The sequence below is a fragment of the Palaemon carinicauda genome, chromosome 9 (genome assembly GCF_036898095.1).
Source record: "Palaemon carinicauda isolate YSFRI2023 chromosome 9, ASM3689809v2, whole genome shotgun sequence".
Classification (NCBI taxonomy): domain Eukaryota; kingdom Metazoa; phylum Arthropoda; class Malacostraca; order Decapoda; family Palaemonidae; genus Palaemon; species Palaemon carinicauda.
Window position 1 is genome coordinate 75,761,300 of NC_090733.1, and position 19,510 is coordinate 75,780,809.

The 19,510-nt window shown below is 38.9% G+C and overlaps 1 protein-coding gene across 1 annotated transcript in view; it reads right to left on the bottom strand.

Annotated features, from left to right (window-relative positions):
* Positions 1–7,071: 7,071 nt before the first annotated feature.
* LOC137647002 (alpha-1-inhibitor 3-like) overlaps positions 7,072–19,510 on the bottom strand; it is a 126,509-nt gene continuing 114,070 nt past the window's right edge. Inside the window, exons 23-27 of the mRNA XM_068380109.1 lie at positions 15,635–15,908; positions 14,733–14,884; positions 14,290–14,502; positions 13,687–14,091; positions 7,072–7,365 (exon numbers count right to left, since the gene is read on the bottom strand). Coding sequence (XP_068236210.1) covers positions 7,324–7,365; positions 13,687–14,091; positions 14,290–14,502; positions 14,733–14,884; positions 15,635–15,908 — 1,086 coding nt within the window. The 3' untranslated portion in view covers positions 7,072–7,323. The remainder of the gene's footprint in view (positions 7,366–13,686; positions 14,092–14,289; positions 14,503–14,732; positions 14,885–15,634; positions 15,909–19,510) is intronic.

Consider the following 19,510-nt stretch of genomic DNA (forward strand, 5'->3'; position numbering starts at 1 on the left):
GACGACTGGCTAGTCTGGTCGACATCGCCTGAAGATTGTCTGAGAGCCTGCAACAAAGTCACCCAGTTCCTAGAGCATCTGGTCTTCAAGATAAACGCAGAAAAATCTCGCCTCTCTCCAGCTCAGAAGTTCCAATGGTTGGGAATCCATTGGGACCTCCAGTCACACCGCCTTTCCGTTCCACAGAAGAAAAGGAAGGAAATAGCAGGGTCTGTCAGAAGGCTTTTAAAATCCAAACGGATCTCAAGACGACAACAGGAACAAGTTCTCGTCTCTCTACAGTTCGCCTCTGTGACAAACCCAGTGCTTCGCGCACAGCTAAAGGATGCCGCGGGAGTCTGGAGACGTTCCGCATCCATCGCTCGAAGAGACCTCAAGAGACGGCTTCCGAACAGACTTCGCTTGCTTTTAAAGCCATGGTCAGAAGCAAAGGCCCTGAAAAGGTCCATCCCTCTTCAACACCCGCCTCCATCGATCAACATCCACACGGACGCATCACTGGAACGTTGGGGAGGTCACTCCCACCAACAGCAGGTTCAAGGAACATGGTCTCCCCTATTCAAGACGTTTCACATCAAGATCTTGGAGGCCATGGCGGTTCTTCTCACCCTGAAGAAACTCTCCCTGCCTCCCTCGATCCACATCCGTCTGACTCTGGACAACTCGGTGGTAGTCAGATGTCTCAACCGTCAGGGCTCGAGATCGCCCCAAATAAATCAGGTGCTTCTCCCGATCTTTCATTTGGCAGAAAGGAAGAAATGGCACCTGTCTGCAGTTCACCTACAAGGATTCCGCAACGTGACGGTGGACGCTCTATCGAGGACAAGCCCAATAGAGTCGGAATGGTCTCTAGACGCAAGATCATTCTCCTTCATCTCTCACCAAGTCCCGGAACTTCAGATCGATCTCTTCGCGACGAGCGACAACAATCAACTTCCTCGATATGTGGCCCCGTACGAGGACCCCAAGGCAGAAGCGGTGGACGCCATGTCCCTGGATTGGAGCAGATGGTCCAAGATATACCTGTTCCCTCCTCCCAACCTTCTGCTGAAAGTCCTATCCAAACTGAGAACCTTCATAGGGACAGCGGCCCTAGTGGCTCCCAAGTGGCCCCGGAGCAATTAGTATCCCCTGGTCCTGGAGCTGCAGCCCACACTGATCCCCCTACCGGGCCCAGTCCTCTCTCAACAAGTACAGAAGTCAACTGTCTTCGCTTCATCACTGAAAGTCAGGAACCTTCATCTCATGATTTTTTCTCCTTAGCCGCAAAGAAAAGGTTTGGGATCTCGAAGAAAAGCTTAGACTTCCTCGAGGAGTACAAGACAGAATCTACCAGAAGGCAGTACGAATCTTCCTGGAAAAAGTGGGTTTCCTTCGTCAAGGGAAAAAATCCTACGGAAATCACCATTGATTTTTGCATGTCCTTATTCATTCACCTTCATGGACAAGGCTTAGCGGCCAACACGATTTCCACTTGTAAATCGGCCTTGACTAGACCACTCATATACACCTTCCAGATTGATCTGTCCAGTGATATCTTCAATAAACTGCCAAAGGCATGCGCTAGACTACGCCCAGCACCCCCACCAAAACCTATCGCCTGGTCCCCGGACAAGGTGCTCCATTTTGCTTCTAGCCTGGACAACGATTCGTGCCCTCTGAAAGACCTGACTCAAAAAGTTATCTTCCTTTTTGCTCTCGCCTCGGGAGCCCGAGTCAGTGAAATAGTGGCATTATCAAGAGAAGAGGGTCATATCCTGTTCGCCGAGACAGGAGATCTTACCCTCTTACCCGATCCGACATATCTCGCCAAGAATGAACTACCCACCAAGAGATGGGGCCCTTGGAGAATCTGCCCCCTGAAGGAAGATGTCTCTCTATGCCCAGTGGAGAGTCTTAAGGTCTATCTTCGAAGAACTTCAGACTTCGGTGGAGGACAACTCTTCAAACGAGAAACATCGGGTAGCGACCTGTCACTGAAACAACTAAGAGCGAAAATCACCTACTTCATTCGCAGAGCGGATCCTGACAGTACACCCGCAGGTCACGATCCTAGAAAAGTCGCTTCTTCTCTGAATTTCTTCCTGAGTATGGATTTCGAAAGCCTCAAGAGCTTTACAGGCTGGAAATCATCGCGCGTTTTCTTCAAGCACTACGCAAAACAAGTGCACGAAGTGAAACATTTCGTGGTAGCTGCAGGTAGTGTTATGAAACCTGCTGCTTAAATCTGCATGGAACAGTGAGTTACTTGGGACTCTAACTCTACGGGTGCCTGTGTTGACCCTATCGTGATATATAGGGATTTAATGGACACTTAGTGTTTCTAATAGACTGTTCCTTACCAAGGTGAAATGTCATAGAATTTACATGAGTGCCACATGCCCTAGGCCATGGAGTGTTTTTCTTTGAATTTTAAAAGACTGGCGTTCCTCTGGGAACTTGTGTTTCTAAAAAGCAAACGTTTCTTTTCAGACTCAAGATCACCGTCTTTCATTTCTATGTACATTATTCTTTATTACTGTAAATAAATTCTATAATCATTATTGTAATTACTTCCATGATGATCTGCAATCTTAAAAATAAAATGTCTATTTTATTTCCATGTGCGTCTCCTTTCGCTCCTATTCCTTATCAAGAAATATACGATCGTTATAGTTTCATTTACCTCTTTAATGATGATCTAAAAGAATAATATAAGTATTTATGTTATATACTCACTTATGCCTTGATAATATTCCTATTCGAATATTAACCTTTGTCCTGTCTCCAAGACCAGCATGATCTCTCCACCAGGTAAGTAGTAATTATGTTATATACTTACTTATGCTTGATAATATTCCTACTCGAATATTAACCTTTGTCTTGTCTCCGAGACCAGCATGATCTCTCCACCGGGTGAGTAGTTCTTCAATGATCACTTCGAGATGTTCCTATTGTCCACCAGGACTTCCCTGCTAGGGGGGCAGGAAGCCAGTTCATCATAGAATATCTGGTAAGGACATGTACTTTAATACTGTTCGGAGCCCTTGGCACTTGGATTAAAGGGGAAAAAATCCACGATACATTAATTCTCTGGTACACTTCCATCAGGACGACATGGCTTGAGCCCAAAAAACGGATTTTGAGCGAAGCGAAAAATCTATTTTTGGGTGAGATAGCCATGTCGTCCTGATGGACCCTCCCGTCTATTCTAGTTCAGCCTTTCAGGCCCCTCCCTGACCTACTGTATCGCGGAGATTGGTAGAAGCTGAGCTCAGGATGAGGACAGACGTGAGGTCATTTAGCAATGGCGCCTGTTTGTTTACGTCTCGAGTACCAAAAGTAGCCACAGATGAGAGTAACTTTGGAAAGGCTCCTCAGTTACTCAGCCACCTTTCCATATCGAAGTGTTAACTCTATATGGGGTGCAGATAGCTATGTGGCGTGTTAATACATGCGTCCCCTGTTGATATACGATATGCTAGAGGGAAACCTTTAGGGTACTCGCACCAGAAGTTAGAATTCTGTGATAACCTTTAGTTTAATTCTCTGGGAATATCCACTGTAGTTAAATATACCCTAGGAAGCTACTGAAGGAACCTTCCATCAGGAAGACATGGCTATCTCACCCAAAAATAGATTTTTCGCTTCGCTCAAAATCCGTTCTTTTAGAGACTGGTCAATTCTCGAGTCACAGGACCACGTGTCCGACTCCAATTTAATCCTTTATTAATGCAGAAAACGTCAAGTCAAGAATATTTTTATTACCTCTTTATTTTTGCTAAAAGCTGCGTTTCTTTTATTTTGTTTGATTGTGTTTGCTTGATCTTTTCTGATTTTGTTAAGATATCCAATTTAGCACTGTAATTTTTGTAATGAAAATTATTAGATTAGGTTATACATGTTTGTATTTTTAATCCCTTTATTTGATTGATTGTGTTTGCAATATATGTATTTAGTTCGGGATAGCATACCTGAGATATTGAAAAGAGTAAGTTCATCTAAATAGCTTAAAGGTAAGCGAGTTAGCGAGTGTACGCAGTATTCATTCTCAGTGCTTCGAAGGTAAAGGTCCTCACTTTAACTTTACTTCAATACATACCTGCTCCCATTCATTACAATTGTCTTCATTCATACCGTCAATTCCTGTTGAGCATCTCACTGGCATTGCTAGGACAAAGCTAAAATAGAGCCTAAGAGTGAGGTGGCTTTAGTTATGACAAAGCTAAAGTATGTCATCAAATTACTTTTGTTACGTTTGAAGTTTTTAGGCCTCTGGACAGATGAAGCTTCTCTATTAAGAGTGAAGGTTTGTGAGCTACATCGCCAAACCTTACTATTGTTCTTCCTAAGAGCATTAGTAAGGTTCCCTATCCAACATCCTCGTTGAGAAATGAAACCATCAGAACGGCAGACAAAGATGACTTAACATCAAAACACTCTGACCTCTGCAATCAAAGGACTCAAGGATCACCCTAAATCGTAGATAGTTTATGCAAATTTGTTAACGGTGTCTATGGGGCCCCATTTCTTTCTTAGCTAATGAATAGATGGGTATGTTATTTGGTTCTTTCTATCTGGCTATGAACATTTGGGCGTGCATGCATAAATTTTTTGTAGCTTTCAAATCCTGTGTTGTTGTTACGATCTCAAAATTGTTACAGGTTCTTTTAATGAGTAAAATGAATGTTTACAACAACAACCCTTAAAACATGGGAAATGAATATAAAAAGAAACACGAAAAAACACCACGTTTATTCACAAACTCATAAAGAAAATTAATGTTACTTCTTCGGTTACTTTAACTGACAAATCAAATCAATCAAACACCAATAGAAAAGGGGAACAATCAGTAAGGTAGAAATACTTGAGGAAGTTTTCTGCAGCTGCTCAGATGATACTGGTACGGAGACTTCAGGCTTGAGAACGTTGCAGAAGGGCGGCTGAAGTTCAGATGAAACTGGCACATTGACCGGATTCGAAGACGTCACAAAAGGGTAGCATCAAGAAGGGACATCAGAGGTCTTCTTCCAAGAATTCGATTATACTGTTGAAGTAAGACTTGAGAACATTGCAGAAGGGCAGCTGAAGTTCAGATGAAACTGGCACGATGACCAGATTCGAAGACGTCACAAAAAGGGTGGCATTAAGAAGGGACATCAGAGGTCTTCTCCCAGGAATTCGATGATACTGTTAAACTAAGGCAGGTGGCTGGCAATGTTGGCTACTTCTCGACACAAGCAGGAAGGGCTGGCTCCTTCAATTTGTCTCTTCTTCTCGGCCATAACAGGATCTTTTGGAGATAGGCTTTTGTTGTCTGAAGGGAATGTTAGAATCTGGCTCTATCAGACTTTTGGTCTTCTCTGTTTCTTATCTCGTTAGGGCTTGGATCTTATCTGCTTCGGACATAGTTCCTCTCTTGTCTTATGTCCTGTCCTATCTCTCTTAGACAATCTCTTCTTGAAGTTTATATACCCATGTATGGGCAGAGTTAATTACATTGGGCAGTGGTCATCTCCGTAGAAGGCGTTCTTTTTAACAATTCTGCATCTCTAATGGCTTCCTCAAAAACGCCCAATTCGATCACGCCATGGAAGCTTCTAGAAGAAATTTTTAATGCAATCTGGACCACGTGTTAAGTCGTAACAAAAAGGCAACACGTGTCCTTCCATGATGTCATATATCTAAAACAAGGATTCCCCTCAGGTTCGGTTTTTCAAAATATGCTGACTCCACTAATTAAGACGATGACATCTTGGTTAAAACAGGACAAGTCTCCTTATCACGGCAGGCGCTCTCGGCAAGGCTTGGTTTACTTCCAAAAGGTTGACGACAATGAAGTAATGACAGGATTGCCCATACAGGGCCATAAATGAATCTCGTCTCGCCTCGCTGCTCACATTGGGAATAGATATTTTTGTCTTTTATAATATCCTTTTAAAAGTATTATGTCTACTCATGACAGTTGTAATCATTTTTTTTTGGGGGGGGAGGGGTAACTTTAATGGACATTTGTTATTGTCAGGTTACTTGAATGATATTTCACTTTTTGTTTGGTGCCAAAACATTTTGTTTTATTTCAATGACTTTTTGATTATTCATTTTATGTACATTTTGATTAACCCTTTTATTCGTGGGATAACCCCATTCACATTGTCATTTTGTAAGTTATTCCCATTATATTTCACTTTACTTTTTCATTAATTCTTTGTTTATGAGCTAGCCTTACAAAAATAGTGTAAATTTTGTGTATAATCATTTCACTTTACTTTTGATTTCAGATGTTTTCTTAATTAAACCCTTGTTTATGAGCCATAACATCATCTAGCTTTACACATCCTAATAAGCTAGCCTTACAAAGATCATGTAAATTTTCTGAATAAAAAGCATAGGATAGTTTAAAGTGATCATCGATATAAACTAAATCCATCTCCTTTCCCGTGATTGGTAGCATATGCGGCCACTCCTCCCATAGAGATGGGCAAAGGCTGGTCCAGATTACCCCTCCCATTCTGACTCACTGGGTAGGCCAACTTCGGACTCTTCACTTCCTCCAGATCTGTCCAAGTCCAGCTCGTCATCTGAATGATTTCTAAACAACATCCTCCTCAAAGGACCATAGAAAGATGTGGGGGCATGTTGTATGGAGCGATGGGTTTAGGAATGATGTGGGATGTGTGGGAGTGCAAAATCAATGTGTGGGAGGTTGTAGATCTGGCTTATGGAGATGGGTTTAGTGGCTAAGTTTATGCTACTGACATCAACAACAACTCCTTCTTCCTCCTTTTTTCAACCAAAAACTTATGTTTTTCTGTAATTCAAATAGAATTTCTTCTTCATGGTCGAATCTGAATTTTGACGACAATTCAGTTAATTGTCCCCTCAGAACATACACCCTTCCTGAGGAAGGTTTATCATCGGCAAAAAGAAGCTCCTGAAATTTACTCAGACTAAGCTTCTCACTTTGCTTTGCCATTGTATTCCCTCTTTCAGCAGAGATTTTCAAACCAAGAATGTATTTCCAATTGTATCTCAAGACAAATGGCTTACATCAACATTACTCCTGTTACCTTACTCTTGGGCACTTAAACATATTCAATATATTTTTAACATTTTATTGATGACATTAACCCATTATTTGAAAAATCCAAAACCCGATCAGGAAAATAAAGTCTATAACATAATTTGATTTGAAACTGCAAAATTCATTCTTATCACACAATGCACACTAACTATTTCTTTGTAAAAGAAAATCTTGAGTCTTGTTTTAGTGTCACTCAAGTCATACTTTAAAAAGAAATTCTCTTGAAATTATCCATCGAAGGCCACGGAAGAGAGATGCTTCTATATCCGCCGGCAATCTTCTGGGGCTGGTAAGATGTAATTCTGCAGGGGAAAAAATAGGTAGCTTTTAAATACCTTTCTTACACAATAACTGCAAGTTGTATTATTTCCACGATCCCTCGGCACATGAGATGGCAGAGCATCGTTACCAACAATAATTTTGAGTGGTAAAACATTATTACCAACCATTGATTTGACTGATAAAAGTCTTATAGGCCCTGAAATGTGATATTACCATCTGTCAACTATATAACTGGGATAGCCCATCAATGGTATTCCGAGGAAGAAAGAATATTATAACAAATAGGGTGGAAAAGGGTCCTTGGCATTTCTCATTGAGTGCTGTCGCTTATTTCATAGCTTTCTTAGTCTTCATTACTAACATTGTGTAATTTTTTAAAGGAAAATGGTAGGTTTGGCAGCTAACTACATACATGACCTTTATATATCCAAATATACCCTTCAGGCATACATTCTGTACAAAGTTTCATCTTATGAAATCATAAATTTCTTGCAATATATACATTCCTTCTTAAGCAAGATTCTACTAAAAAGTGTTATGTATTATTGTAACAATGTACTATATTATTTCAAGTGTTTCAGGTATTGCGCAACATTGCATCATATTGCATGAATAAGACATGTTATGCTTTGATCATAAGAGTAATGATTTGTTTTGGTATTAGGATTCAAACATTTGTTGGTTACCTCAGATAAGATGTGATTCTTTATGATTTATGCTGGAGTAGGATTTAAGTCTTTTCAGAGCGATGCTCTTTTGTTTAGCAATGTTTTGGTTTGTGAGATTTGTGTAAGACGCTCCATATACACTTGAGAGTCAGCTGTCACAAAGTGAAGTTCATAATGTAGTCTTTTATACATTAAAGACGTATTTTATTAATACCAACGTATTATTATCCATCAAGCAAATATCAACGAAGATGGGATCAGCTGAGAAATAATTACTAATGATTATACATCTCTGTTCCAGGTAATTATTATGGTTAATAGAACTTCCTACCTAAACATACAAACATCATATTTTGGCGACCGACGTTTGAGGACGACGGACAAGCAGGGAGAAGCAAGCAGGGAGAAGCATTGGAGCCTATGTACAAAGACGGCCAGCACAAGAGAAGGTCTTCTTACATTGGAAATCAAGAGTAAAATCGCCCAATGAAGATTTTACCAGCAGCAGAATAGGAATTTCATCAAATACACAAAAGGGTGAAATTTTAAGTTGGGTAGGTAGGAAGTATACTTGTGACTGCAACTTAACCTACCACAAGGTAAGCAAACAAAATGCCTTTTAACATCGAAGCACCTCAAGCTTTTAGCGTCACTGCTGAGCCTAATTCTGTTGCAACACGATGGCAACAGTGGTGTGAGGAATTTAAGATTTATTTAGAAGCATTAGGGAACATGAAGGATGCACAAAAGAAGGCATTATTACTTCATACAGCAGGTAGGGAAGTTCGGGAAGTGTTTAAGACTTTGCAGCCTACAGATGACACAAGTGAAGCTGCAATTAAGGCTCTTACCACATATTTTGCTCCTCAAGTCAATAAATTTTTTGAAAGATACCAGTTTTCAGCGCAAGCTTATCAGAAAGAAAATGAAAGTTTAGATGCATTTGTGACTAGACTAAAGAATTTAGCTGTTTCATGTGAATTTCTAGAGTTAGAGAATGTTATCATAGATCAAGTAATTGCACATTGCACATCAGAAGAGCTAAGAAAGAAATTATTGCAAGATAAAGATTTAACATTAGAAAAGGTATTGATAACAGGCAGAGCTTTAGAAACATCAAATAGGCAAAGTCACATAATAGGTAGTTCTACAAGCAATAGAATGGAAAATTCTAAAATTAATACAGTAGGTTCTAAGTGGAAAACCAATGAGAATCAGAGAAGGAATATGACAAAGCCTAGTCATAGAAAAGTGCCTAACACTAATGTTCATAAATATCAGAATCAGGGTTATACACAGAGACAACAGGAAAAACCCAAGTGTTTTAGGTGTGGTAAAACTGATCATCTTGCATACGAAGCAAAGAAATGCCCTGCTACTGGACAGACATGCCAGAATTGCAGAAAGCTAGGTCATTTTGCAACTGCTTGTAGATTTCCTAAACAGTACGCAAAGAAAATAAATGCTACAGTTGATACTATGGGTCAAGAGAATAATGAGGAAAATGTTCATGATAATCAGGTTAGTTCAGAAACTGATTTTGCGTTTCACATAAATTCAGTCAATAAAGGTGCAAAGAAACATATCATGGTAGAAGTAATCATAAATGGTAAACCAATTTTGATGCAAGTTGACACAGCAGCCGATGTATCAATTATGTCTGAGAAAATGGCTAAAGGCATTCCTAATTTGTTATTAGAAGGTACAAATAGAGTTTTGAAAAGTTATAATGGTTTTGATATTCAGGTAATAGGTGTTTCGAACGTAGAAGTACAGTACAAAGAACAGAAATTAGAGAGAATGCCATTAACAGTAGTAAAAGGTAATGGACAAACTTTGCTAGGTTTAGATTGGCTACAGTATTTGAAGTTAGATTGGCCTAGTATTTTGAAGGTTGCAGGTAGACAAGATGAAAACAAAAATGAAATGTCTATGAATGATATCCTATCAGAGTTTCAAGACGTATTTGAAGATAAAATAGGTACAGTAAAGAACGCAAAGGCAATTTTAGTTTTGAAACCTGACAGTTCTCCTAGATTTTTTGCTCCGAGACCAGTACCATATGCATTGAAAAGTGCAGTTGAAACAGAAATCAAGAGATTAGAAAGTGAAGGTTCTTGGGAAAAGGTCACATATTCAGATTGGGCTACACCATTAGTTCCTATTGTGAAGGAAAGTGGACAGGTTAGGTTGTGTGGAGATTACAAAGTAACGTTAAATCCACAACTGCAAGTAGCTCAACATCCCTTACCAAATCCGAAAGACATGTTTGCAACTATGTCAGGATGCAGTGTTTTTTCTAAATTAGATTTAAGACAAGCATTTCAACAGCTTCCCATGGATGAAACTTCACAAGAATTATGTACAGTAAATACATCCTTAGGTTTGTTTAGGCCAAAGAGATTACCTTATGGAGTTGCAAGTAGTCCAGCTATATGGCAACAAACTATGGATAAGATTTTTTCAGGAATGCAAGGAGTATTCATTTTTATAGATGATATTTTAATTGCGGGTAAAGACACAAGAGAACATAGAGAGAGATTGCGAACAGTTCTGAAGAAGTTGAAGGAACATAATATTAGAGTAAATAAGAACAAATGTATTTTAGAAGTTGATTCAGTGGAATACTTAGGTTTTGTAATAAATGGCAAGGGTATTCACAAAACTAAAGAGAAGATTAAAGCTGTACAATCAACAAAAGTGCCAGAAAATGTTAAGGAATTACAATCATTTCTAGGTTTAGTAACATTTTATGGGAATTTCATTCAGAATTTGTCTACAATTGCACATCCATTGTATAATCTGTTGAATAAGGGTGTAGAATGGAAGTGGACAAAAGAGTGTCAGGAATCTTTTGAAAGAATCAAGCAGGAAATAACATCACCTACATTCTTAGTACATTATCGAATGGATTTACCAGTTAAATTAGTTTGTGATGCATCAAACATAGGTCTAGGTGCAGTATTATCTCATGTAATGCCAGATGGAACAGAAAAACCAATTGCATTCACTTCTAGAGTATTGAACAAGGCAGAAAGGAATTACTCTCAAATAGAAAAGGAAGGTTTAGCATTAGTTTATGGAGTTAAAAAATTCCATATGTATCTTTATGGTAGGGAAAAGTTCACACTTGTTACAGATCATAAACCTTTATTAGCAATATTGGGTCCAAAAGCAAGTTTACCTACGTTGGTAGCTGCAAGACTACAACGTTGGGCAGTTACGTTAGCAGCGTACCACTATGATATAGAATACCGTCCAACATCAAATATGGGTAATGCAGATGCTTTATCCAGATTACCCGTAGACAAAGCTCCAGAAGAGTATGATGACAGTGTTTTATTAATTTCAGTATGTAGTGTACCAATAACTGCAAAAGATGTAGCACACAGTACCAAGCAAGACCCAGTACTTAGTAAGGTTTTGGAGAGTTTAATGACAGGTAGGGACTTATGTGGAAAGGAGGAAAATTGTAAACCGTATAAGGATATATGGTATGAACTGAGTGTGACACAAGGAATAGTGATGAGAGGTTCCAGGGTAGTTATTCCCAATTCACTGAGAAATAAGGTTTTGTCTGAAATACATGCTGATCACCAAGGTATTGTAAGATCAAAGTCAATTGCGAGAACTTTTGTATGGTGGCCAGGTGTAGATAAAGATGTGGAATGTTATATAAAGAATTGTATGAATTGTGTTATGCAACAAAACAATCCTCAATTTGCTAGAATGCACCCGTGGGAGTTGCCCAGGTTTCCATGGCAAAGAGTGCATATAGATTTTGCAGGTCCTTTTTTGAATTATTTGTTTTTGATAGTAGTAGATGCTTACAGTAAGTGGCCAGAAATTATCCCAATGAAGACGACAACGTCTTACGCCACAATAAAAGAGTTAATGCAAATTTTTTCAACGCATGGTATTCCAGAAAGAATTGTTACAGATAATGGTCCACAATTTACTTCACAAGAGTTTAAAGAATTTTGTAATGTCAATGGTATTAAGCATACATTTTCAGCTACATATCATCCATCTACTAATGGAGAGGCTGAAAGATTTGTTCAAACATTTAAACACAATATGAAGTGTAGAAGAGCAAATTCAAGTAATATATTTTTGCATGTGTCAAAATTTTTATTGTCTTATAGAACAACGCCGCACAGCACAACAGGCGTGGCACCCTCAAATTTGTTAATGGGAAGGAGGATAAGGTGTAAGTTAGATTTGTTGTATCCAAGTTTGCAAAGTGATTTAGAAGATAAAGGGTATAAACAAATAGCAAAGCTTCCTAATGTAAGACATTTTTTACCTTTGTCTGATGTCATGGTAAGATCGTACAACACTCCAGAGAAGTGGGTACCAGGAGAGATTGTAAGAGAGATAGGAAATTTACATTATGATGTTCGTGTTGGTGATAATGTTGTAAAACGTCATGTTGATCAATTACAGCCGTTAAACAGAAAGACAGTAGAGCATGTGAATGTTAGAGATGAGAAACTTAAAGAAGTTGTTAGATCAAATGAGTCAAGTATTAACCAAGATGGTCCAACATCCAATGTAGATTCAGAACCAATTCATGTACCAGTACAAGATGAGGTTAAAGTGCTTCCTAATAGGATTAACAGAGGAAAGCCCCCTGAGAGATTAGATTTATGAATATTTTTACAATGTCAAGTTAAGGGGGAGGAGACTGTTATGTATTATTGTAACAATGTACTATATTATTTCAAGTGTTTCAGGTATTGCGCAACATTGCATCATATTGCATGAATAAGACATGTTATGCTTTGATCATAAGAGTAATGATTTGTTTTGGTATTAGGATTCAAACATTTGTTGGTTACCTCAGATAAGATGTGATTCTTTATGATTTATGCTGGAGTAGGATTTAAGTCTTTTCAGAGCGATGCTCTTTTGTTTAGCAATGTTTTGGTTTGTGAGATTTGTGTAAGACGCTCCATATACACTTGAGAGTCAGCTGTCACAAAGTGAAGTTCATAATGTAGTCTTTTATACATTAAAGACGTATTTTATTAATACCAACGTATTATTATCCATCAAGCAAATATCAACGAAGATGGGATCAGCTGAGAAATAATTACTAATGATTATACATCTCTGTTCCAGGTAATTATTATGGTTAATAGAACTTCCTACCTAAACATACAAACATCATAAAAAGTACTCTGTCACACAACCACAAATTCTCCTCACAACCTCTACAGTATTTGAATTTTTGTCTAAGTACCTCAAAACAATTCATGCATGTTTCTTCAAACACTTATTCCTTTTACAATGTATTTCCTTTTTACGAGGAAAAGGATATAGAAGTCTGAAAATATGGCCATTGTGTACATTTGACATGTTCTTAGTGGTCAACCTCTGCTGAAATTTCTCAATAACATTTCTATAGTCGAAGACTTTGCAAGTAGATTTATTGAAACTATTGATATAAGAGATGTTTTACAAATTCCATTGAGTTCCAATTCTCCTGAATTACCAAAATATTGATGTACAGTATACATTTCTATGAGTATGAAAGTGTTCTCTACATACTTGAATAATGAAAACTTATAGAAGCATTACCTCAATGTAATCAAACTATTATTGATAAGTTAGATAAAGTAATTATAGCATTTCAGAATACACATGATACCTCCGAATAACATATCTTACCTCTGAAATGAAGAACTCGGGTTGATAGTAGTCGTAGACCAGAACAGTCCCTGGTTTCACATTTTCAACATCTACTTCCCTAATTATCTTAAAGTTGATGCACGTTGCCTCGGCTGTTAACTCCTCAATGTAAAAAGATACTTTGCTGCCATCAACTTCATATCGTTTGATGACCGAGGGGTTTTTGCTTACGATCAACTTGAGATCCTCCTTTTCTGGAATGTAGCCGGAGACTAAATTCACTTCAATGACGGCCATGTTGGATTTACCATCTGGGAGTTGATAAGATGCACATGCAGTGATGAGTTTAGTCTTGCAATTATTGTCTAATGCTGTTCTTGAATTTACTGTGAGATCAAAGGCATCGCTGGCTTCAGGCTCTGGAATGTTGTACCGGTAGACGGCCTGGAGAGGGAAAGACTTTGTTGTACTATACTTTTGTTGTATGATAATTAGTTAAAAATAGATTTATAATTAGTTATAATTGGTTAAAAATATATCTATTTTTTGCGTCCCAGCACACATTTCACAATGAAAAAACTTTGTAAAATTGCCAAAATAAAACCAAGGCTGTAGTTAAACTGAAATTATAATGTACGTTACCTGTACTACTGCACATCCTTGTCCCTCCATACCAAAAGTGATATTAGTTGGGAACGTTACAAGTCCCACCATCTGTTGTAGAAGATTATTGGAATCGTTTACGGAGAAGGAATGAGATACATTTTTAGCTTCCATTGTAATTGTTACATCCAAAGGCCCTTGGTGGAGGAAAGATTCATACTTGGCCATAGCCTGGAGAGCCATAACAGTGTCCTGTAATAGGTAAAACTATTAGTTTCATGTCCCTTTAAAAAAAGTTTTAGTTAGATAATATTTAAAAATGCTAGTAAATCTAAGGCAGGGCATTTGAGACCTGTTTCATAGTGTTTGTTTATTTTTAAGATGATGTGATTTCATACCCCTTTAAAAAATACGACTTTTACGTTGCTCACATTTACTCTCATATGCTATTCAATGCACCGATTAAATCTGACAGATTTTACCTGAGTTGAATAAAATCCGCCGTATCCATTCCTCTGGGTCATGATCCACTTCACAATCTTTCGCACTTGTGGTTCATACGTTTCAAAGTCATGTTCCACAAAGGCCAATATGGCATAAGCAGCTGTTTCAAGTTCAACTGCTTTACTTTTACCTAAGGAAAATAAATTGATAGCAATTAGATTTTGACAATGAAATATCAATATGCACACAAAATTAAGCCATGTTAAGTATTGTCAATAGAATATGTTTGATTAAACAATGTTAATCATTAGTTAACCATAAGGAAACCAACTGGTTTTAAAAATAACATCCTCTGTGTATTGAAAGTACCCAAAAATATAGAAAAAAACTGATGAGTTGAGAAATAATAAAAGTTTTTATATAATATTGAGACTTTAAAGCAATATAATAGTGTGAATTTGGGTACCCATCATATATATATATATATATATATATATATATATATATATATTATATATATATATATATATATATATATATATATATATATATATATATACATATACATGTTTGAGTGTGTGTGTGTACACACACAAACACACACATACAGTAGGCTTCCACTTGCAATGAATTCATATAATATCATCAAGTTTGATATATTCTTGATATTTAATCTAAACCTTTAGTTGGACACTTGAGAATTGCGTGAGGCCTAGGATGAGGGTGATAGTGTAAACCTCCTAGGAGGCAAGGCCAATAGATGAAGCGTGTAGGAGGAACCAGATTTTATGAAAGTACCATGGCCTGAAATGCCAAGGGTCAGGGTCTGCTTTTCCCCCCATTAGGTTTTGAATACATCCAATAGCAATAACTAAATGAGTGTTGAAGCACATGAACAAATAAGATGGAATAAGAGAGAAAAAGGATGAAATTCACTCACTTGGGGATTTTGGTAGCTCCCAGTAAGTAGCGTTCTTCGTCACGACAGCGAGCTTAAGTAATTCGTCGATTGTTTCTTGAGCCCGAGAATGCTTTGCAAGGGTGAGGGCATAAGCCTTTAAGGCCAATGTGTATGGATCAGAAGAGACATTAGAAATGATACACTTTTGAGCTAATTCAATGGTAGGACTTGAAGGATCCTCAGCAGCTTCTAGTAAGGAAATCATCACATATGTTGTTAAGGGGATAGAGTTGTTTCCACTATCAATTCCTCCCTGAAAGATAACATAAAAATGCCATAAAGTATTGATAAAAGTTGTCATCCACCAATTTTCATATTTTACCATCAGAGCAACTGTAATAAAAAGTCATATTTAAATAATAATAAATTTCTCAATGATTATTCGGTAAGGTATCATGCACTATAATTTCTAATAAATCTAATTCGATACACTTAGGAAGTATTTTTGGGCTTAGGCCATGTCGTCCTGATGGAAGTTCCTTCATTAGTAGCTTCCTAAGTTATATGTGACTACAGTGATATATCCCAGAGAATTTACCGAAGGTACCCAGAATTCTAACTCCTGGAGCGAGTATCCCTTAAATTTCTCCAAGGGATATCACGTAAGGACGTATCTTGACACATCTCATAGCTATTTACACCACGAATAGCCTTTCACTTCGAGAGGGAAAGTGGCAAGAAAAATAGGAGAGTCGTTAAAGAGGTAAACAACTCGACTCTCCTAATGTACTGTAAATAGTTCGGCCAATCGACACCGTACTGCGCCACCAAACCATTCTTTCGTTTGTAGCTTTGGTGGCCAGTATTTTTTCCTGTGTTATCTCGCTATTTTCGAAGCTTTTTCATCGCTGTGATGGATTCCCCTGCTTCATCAGCTTCTGGAAAGTTAAGTAATATCTTTTAATTGTGTAAATGTAAGCTCTTGCCAGTTTTGCTTTTCGATTGATATCGTAATTAACGTAACAAGAGCTGCTGCCAGCCGGATGACGTCATGAACGCGATCGTTCTTTTGTTCATTTAGTTAGCAAGAACGATATTCCCGGCTTATTTGCTTTAATGACTTTAGCTATTTAGTATTTTAGCTAGGGATTTTTATATTATGTCATTGTTGTCGTGAATTTGGCTATCAATTCGAGCCTCACGAGTGCTGGGCTTCTAGCCTAGGCACCATCACACCTCATGCATGATATAACCTTCCTGGTAAAGTTTTATTGAAGCTCAGGCAATATTTGATATAATTAAGATATTACTGAGTAACTGAGGAGCCGTTCCAAAGTTACTCTCATCCGTGGCTACTTTTGGTACTCGAGACGTAAACAAACGGGCGCCATTGCTAAATGACGTCACGTCTGTCCTCATCCTGAGCTCAGCTTCTACCAATCTCCGCGATACAGGTCAGGGAGGGGTCTGAAAGGCTGAACTAGAATAGACGGGAGGGTCCATCAGGACATCATGGCTATCTCACCCAAAAATAGATTTTTCGCTTCGCTCAAAATCCGTTTTTTGGGCTCAAGCCATGATGTCTTGATGGAAGTGTACCAGAGAATTAATGTATCGTGGATTTTTCCCCTTTAATCCAAGTGCCAAGGGCTTCGAACAGTATTATAGAACATGTCCTAACCATAGATTCTATGATGAACTAGCTTCCTGCCCCCTGGCAGGGAAGCCCTGGTGGACAATAGGAACATCTCGAAGCGATCATTGAAGAGCTACTCACCCGGTGGAGAGATCATGCTGGACTCGGAGACAAGACAAAGGTTAATATTCGGGTAGGAATATTATCAGGCATAAGTAAGTATATAACATAATTACTACTCCCCTGGAGGAGAGATCATGCTGGTCTCGGAGACAGGACAAAGGTTAATATTCGAATAGGAATATTATCAAGGCATGAGTGAGTATATAACATAATTACTTATATTATTCTTTTTGGTCATCATTAAAGAGGTAAATGAAACTATAACAATCGTATATTTCTTGATAAGGAATAGGACCGAAAGGAGACGCACATGGAAATAAAATAGACATCTTATTTTTAGGATTGCAGATCATTATAGAAGTAATTACAATAATGATTATAGAATTTATTTACAATAATAAAGAATAATGTACATAGAAATGAAAGACGGTAATCTTGATTCTGAAAAGAAAAGTTTGCTTTTTAGAAACACAAGTTCCAGAGGAACGCCAGTCTTTTAAAGTTCAAAGAAAACACTCCATGCCCTAGGGCATGTGGCACTCATGTAAAGTCTATGACATTTCACCTTGGTAAAGAACAGTCTATTAGAAACACTAAGTGTCCATTAAATCACTATGTATCACAATAGGGTCAACACAGGCACCCGTAGAGTTAGAGTCCCAAGTAACTCACTGTTCTATGCAGATTTAAGCAGCAGGTTTCATAACACTACCTGCAGCTACCACGAAATGTTTCACTTCGTGCACTTGTTTTGCGTAGTGCTTGAAGAAAACGCGCGATGATTTCCAGCCTGTAAAGCTCTTGAGGCTTTCGAAATCCATACTCTGGAAGAAGTTCAGAGAAGAAGCGACTTTTCTAGGATCGTGACCTGCGGGTGTACTGTCAGGATCCGCTCTGCGAATGAAGTAGGTGATTTTCGCTCTTAGTTGTTTCAGTGACAGGTCACTACCCGATGTTTCTCGTTTGAAGAGTTGTCCTCCACCGAAGTCTGAAGTTCTTCGAAGATAGACCTTAAGACTCTCCACTGGGCATAGAGAGACATCATCCTTCAGGGGGCAGATTCTCCAAGGGCCCCATCTCTTGGTGGGTAGTTCATTCTTGGCGAGAAACGTCGGATCGGGGAAGAGGGTAAGATCTCCTGTCTCGGCGAACAGGATATGACTCTCTTCTCTTGATAATGCCACTATTTTACTGACTCGGGCTCCCGAGGCGAGAGCAAAAAGGAAGATAACTTTTTGAGTCAGGTCTTTCAGAGGGCACGAATCGTTGTCCAGGCTAGAAGCAAAATGGAGCACCTTGTCCAGGGACCAGGAGATAGGTTTTGGTGGGGGTGCTGGGCGTAGTCTAGCGCATGCGTTTGGCAGTTTATTGAAGATATCGCTGGACAGATCAATCTATCAATCTAGAAGGCGTATAGGAGTGGTCTAGTCAAAGCCGATTTACAAGTGGAAATTGTGTTGGCCGCTAAGCCTTGTCCATGAAGGTGAATGAAGAAGGACATGCAAAAATCAATGGTGATTTCCGTAGGATTTTTTGCCTTGACGGAGGAGACCCACTTTCTCCAGGAAGATTCGTACTGCCATCTGGTAGACTCAGTCTTGTACTCCTCGAGTACTTGTTGAGAGAGAACTGGGCCCGGTAGGGGGATCAGCGTGGGCTGCAGCTCGAGGACCAGGGGATATCAATTACTCCGGGGCCACTTGGGAGCCACTAGGGCCGCTGTCCCTTTGAAGGTTCTCAGTTTGGATAGGACTTTCAGCAGAAGGTTGGGAGGAGGGAACAGGTACATCCTGGACCATCTGTTCCAATCCAGGGACATGGCATCCACTGCTTCTGCCTTGGGGTCCTCGTACGGGGCCACATATCGCACCTGGGAAAAATCTGACTTAGCGTAGAAGCTACAGGCGAAAGGATGAGGACGGACGTGACGTCATTTAGCAATGGCGCCCGTTTGTTTACTTCTCGAGTACCAAAAGTAGCCACGGATGAGAGTAACTTTGGAACGGCTCCTCAGTTACTCAGCCACCTTTCCATATTGAAGTGTTAACTCTATATGGGGTGCAGATAGCTATGTGGCGTGTTAATACATGCGTCCCCTGTTGATATACGATATCCTAGAGGGAAACCTTCAGGGTACTCGCACCAGAAGTTAGAAT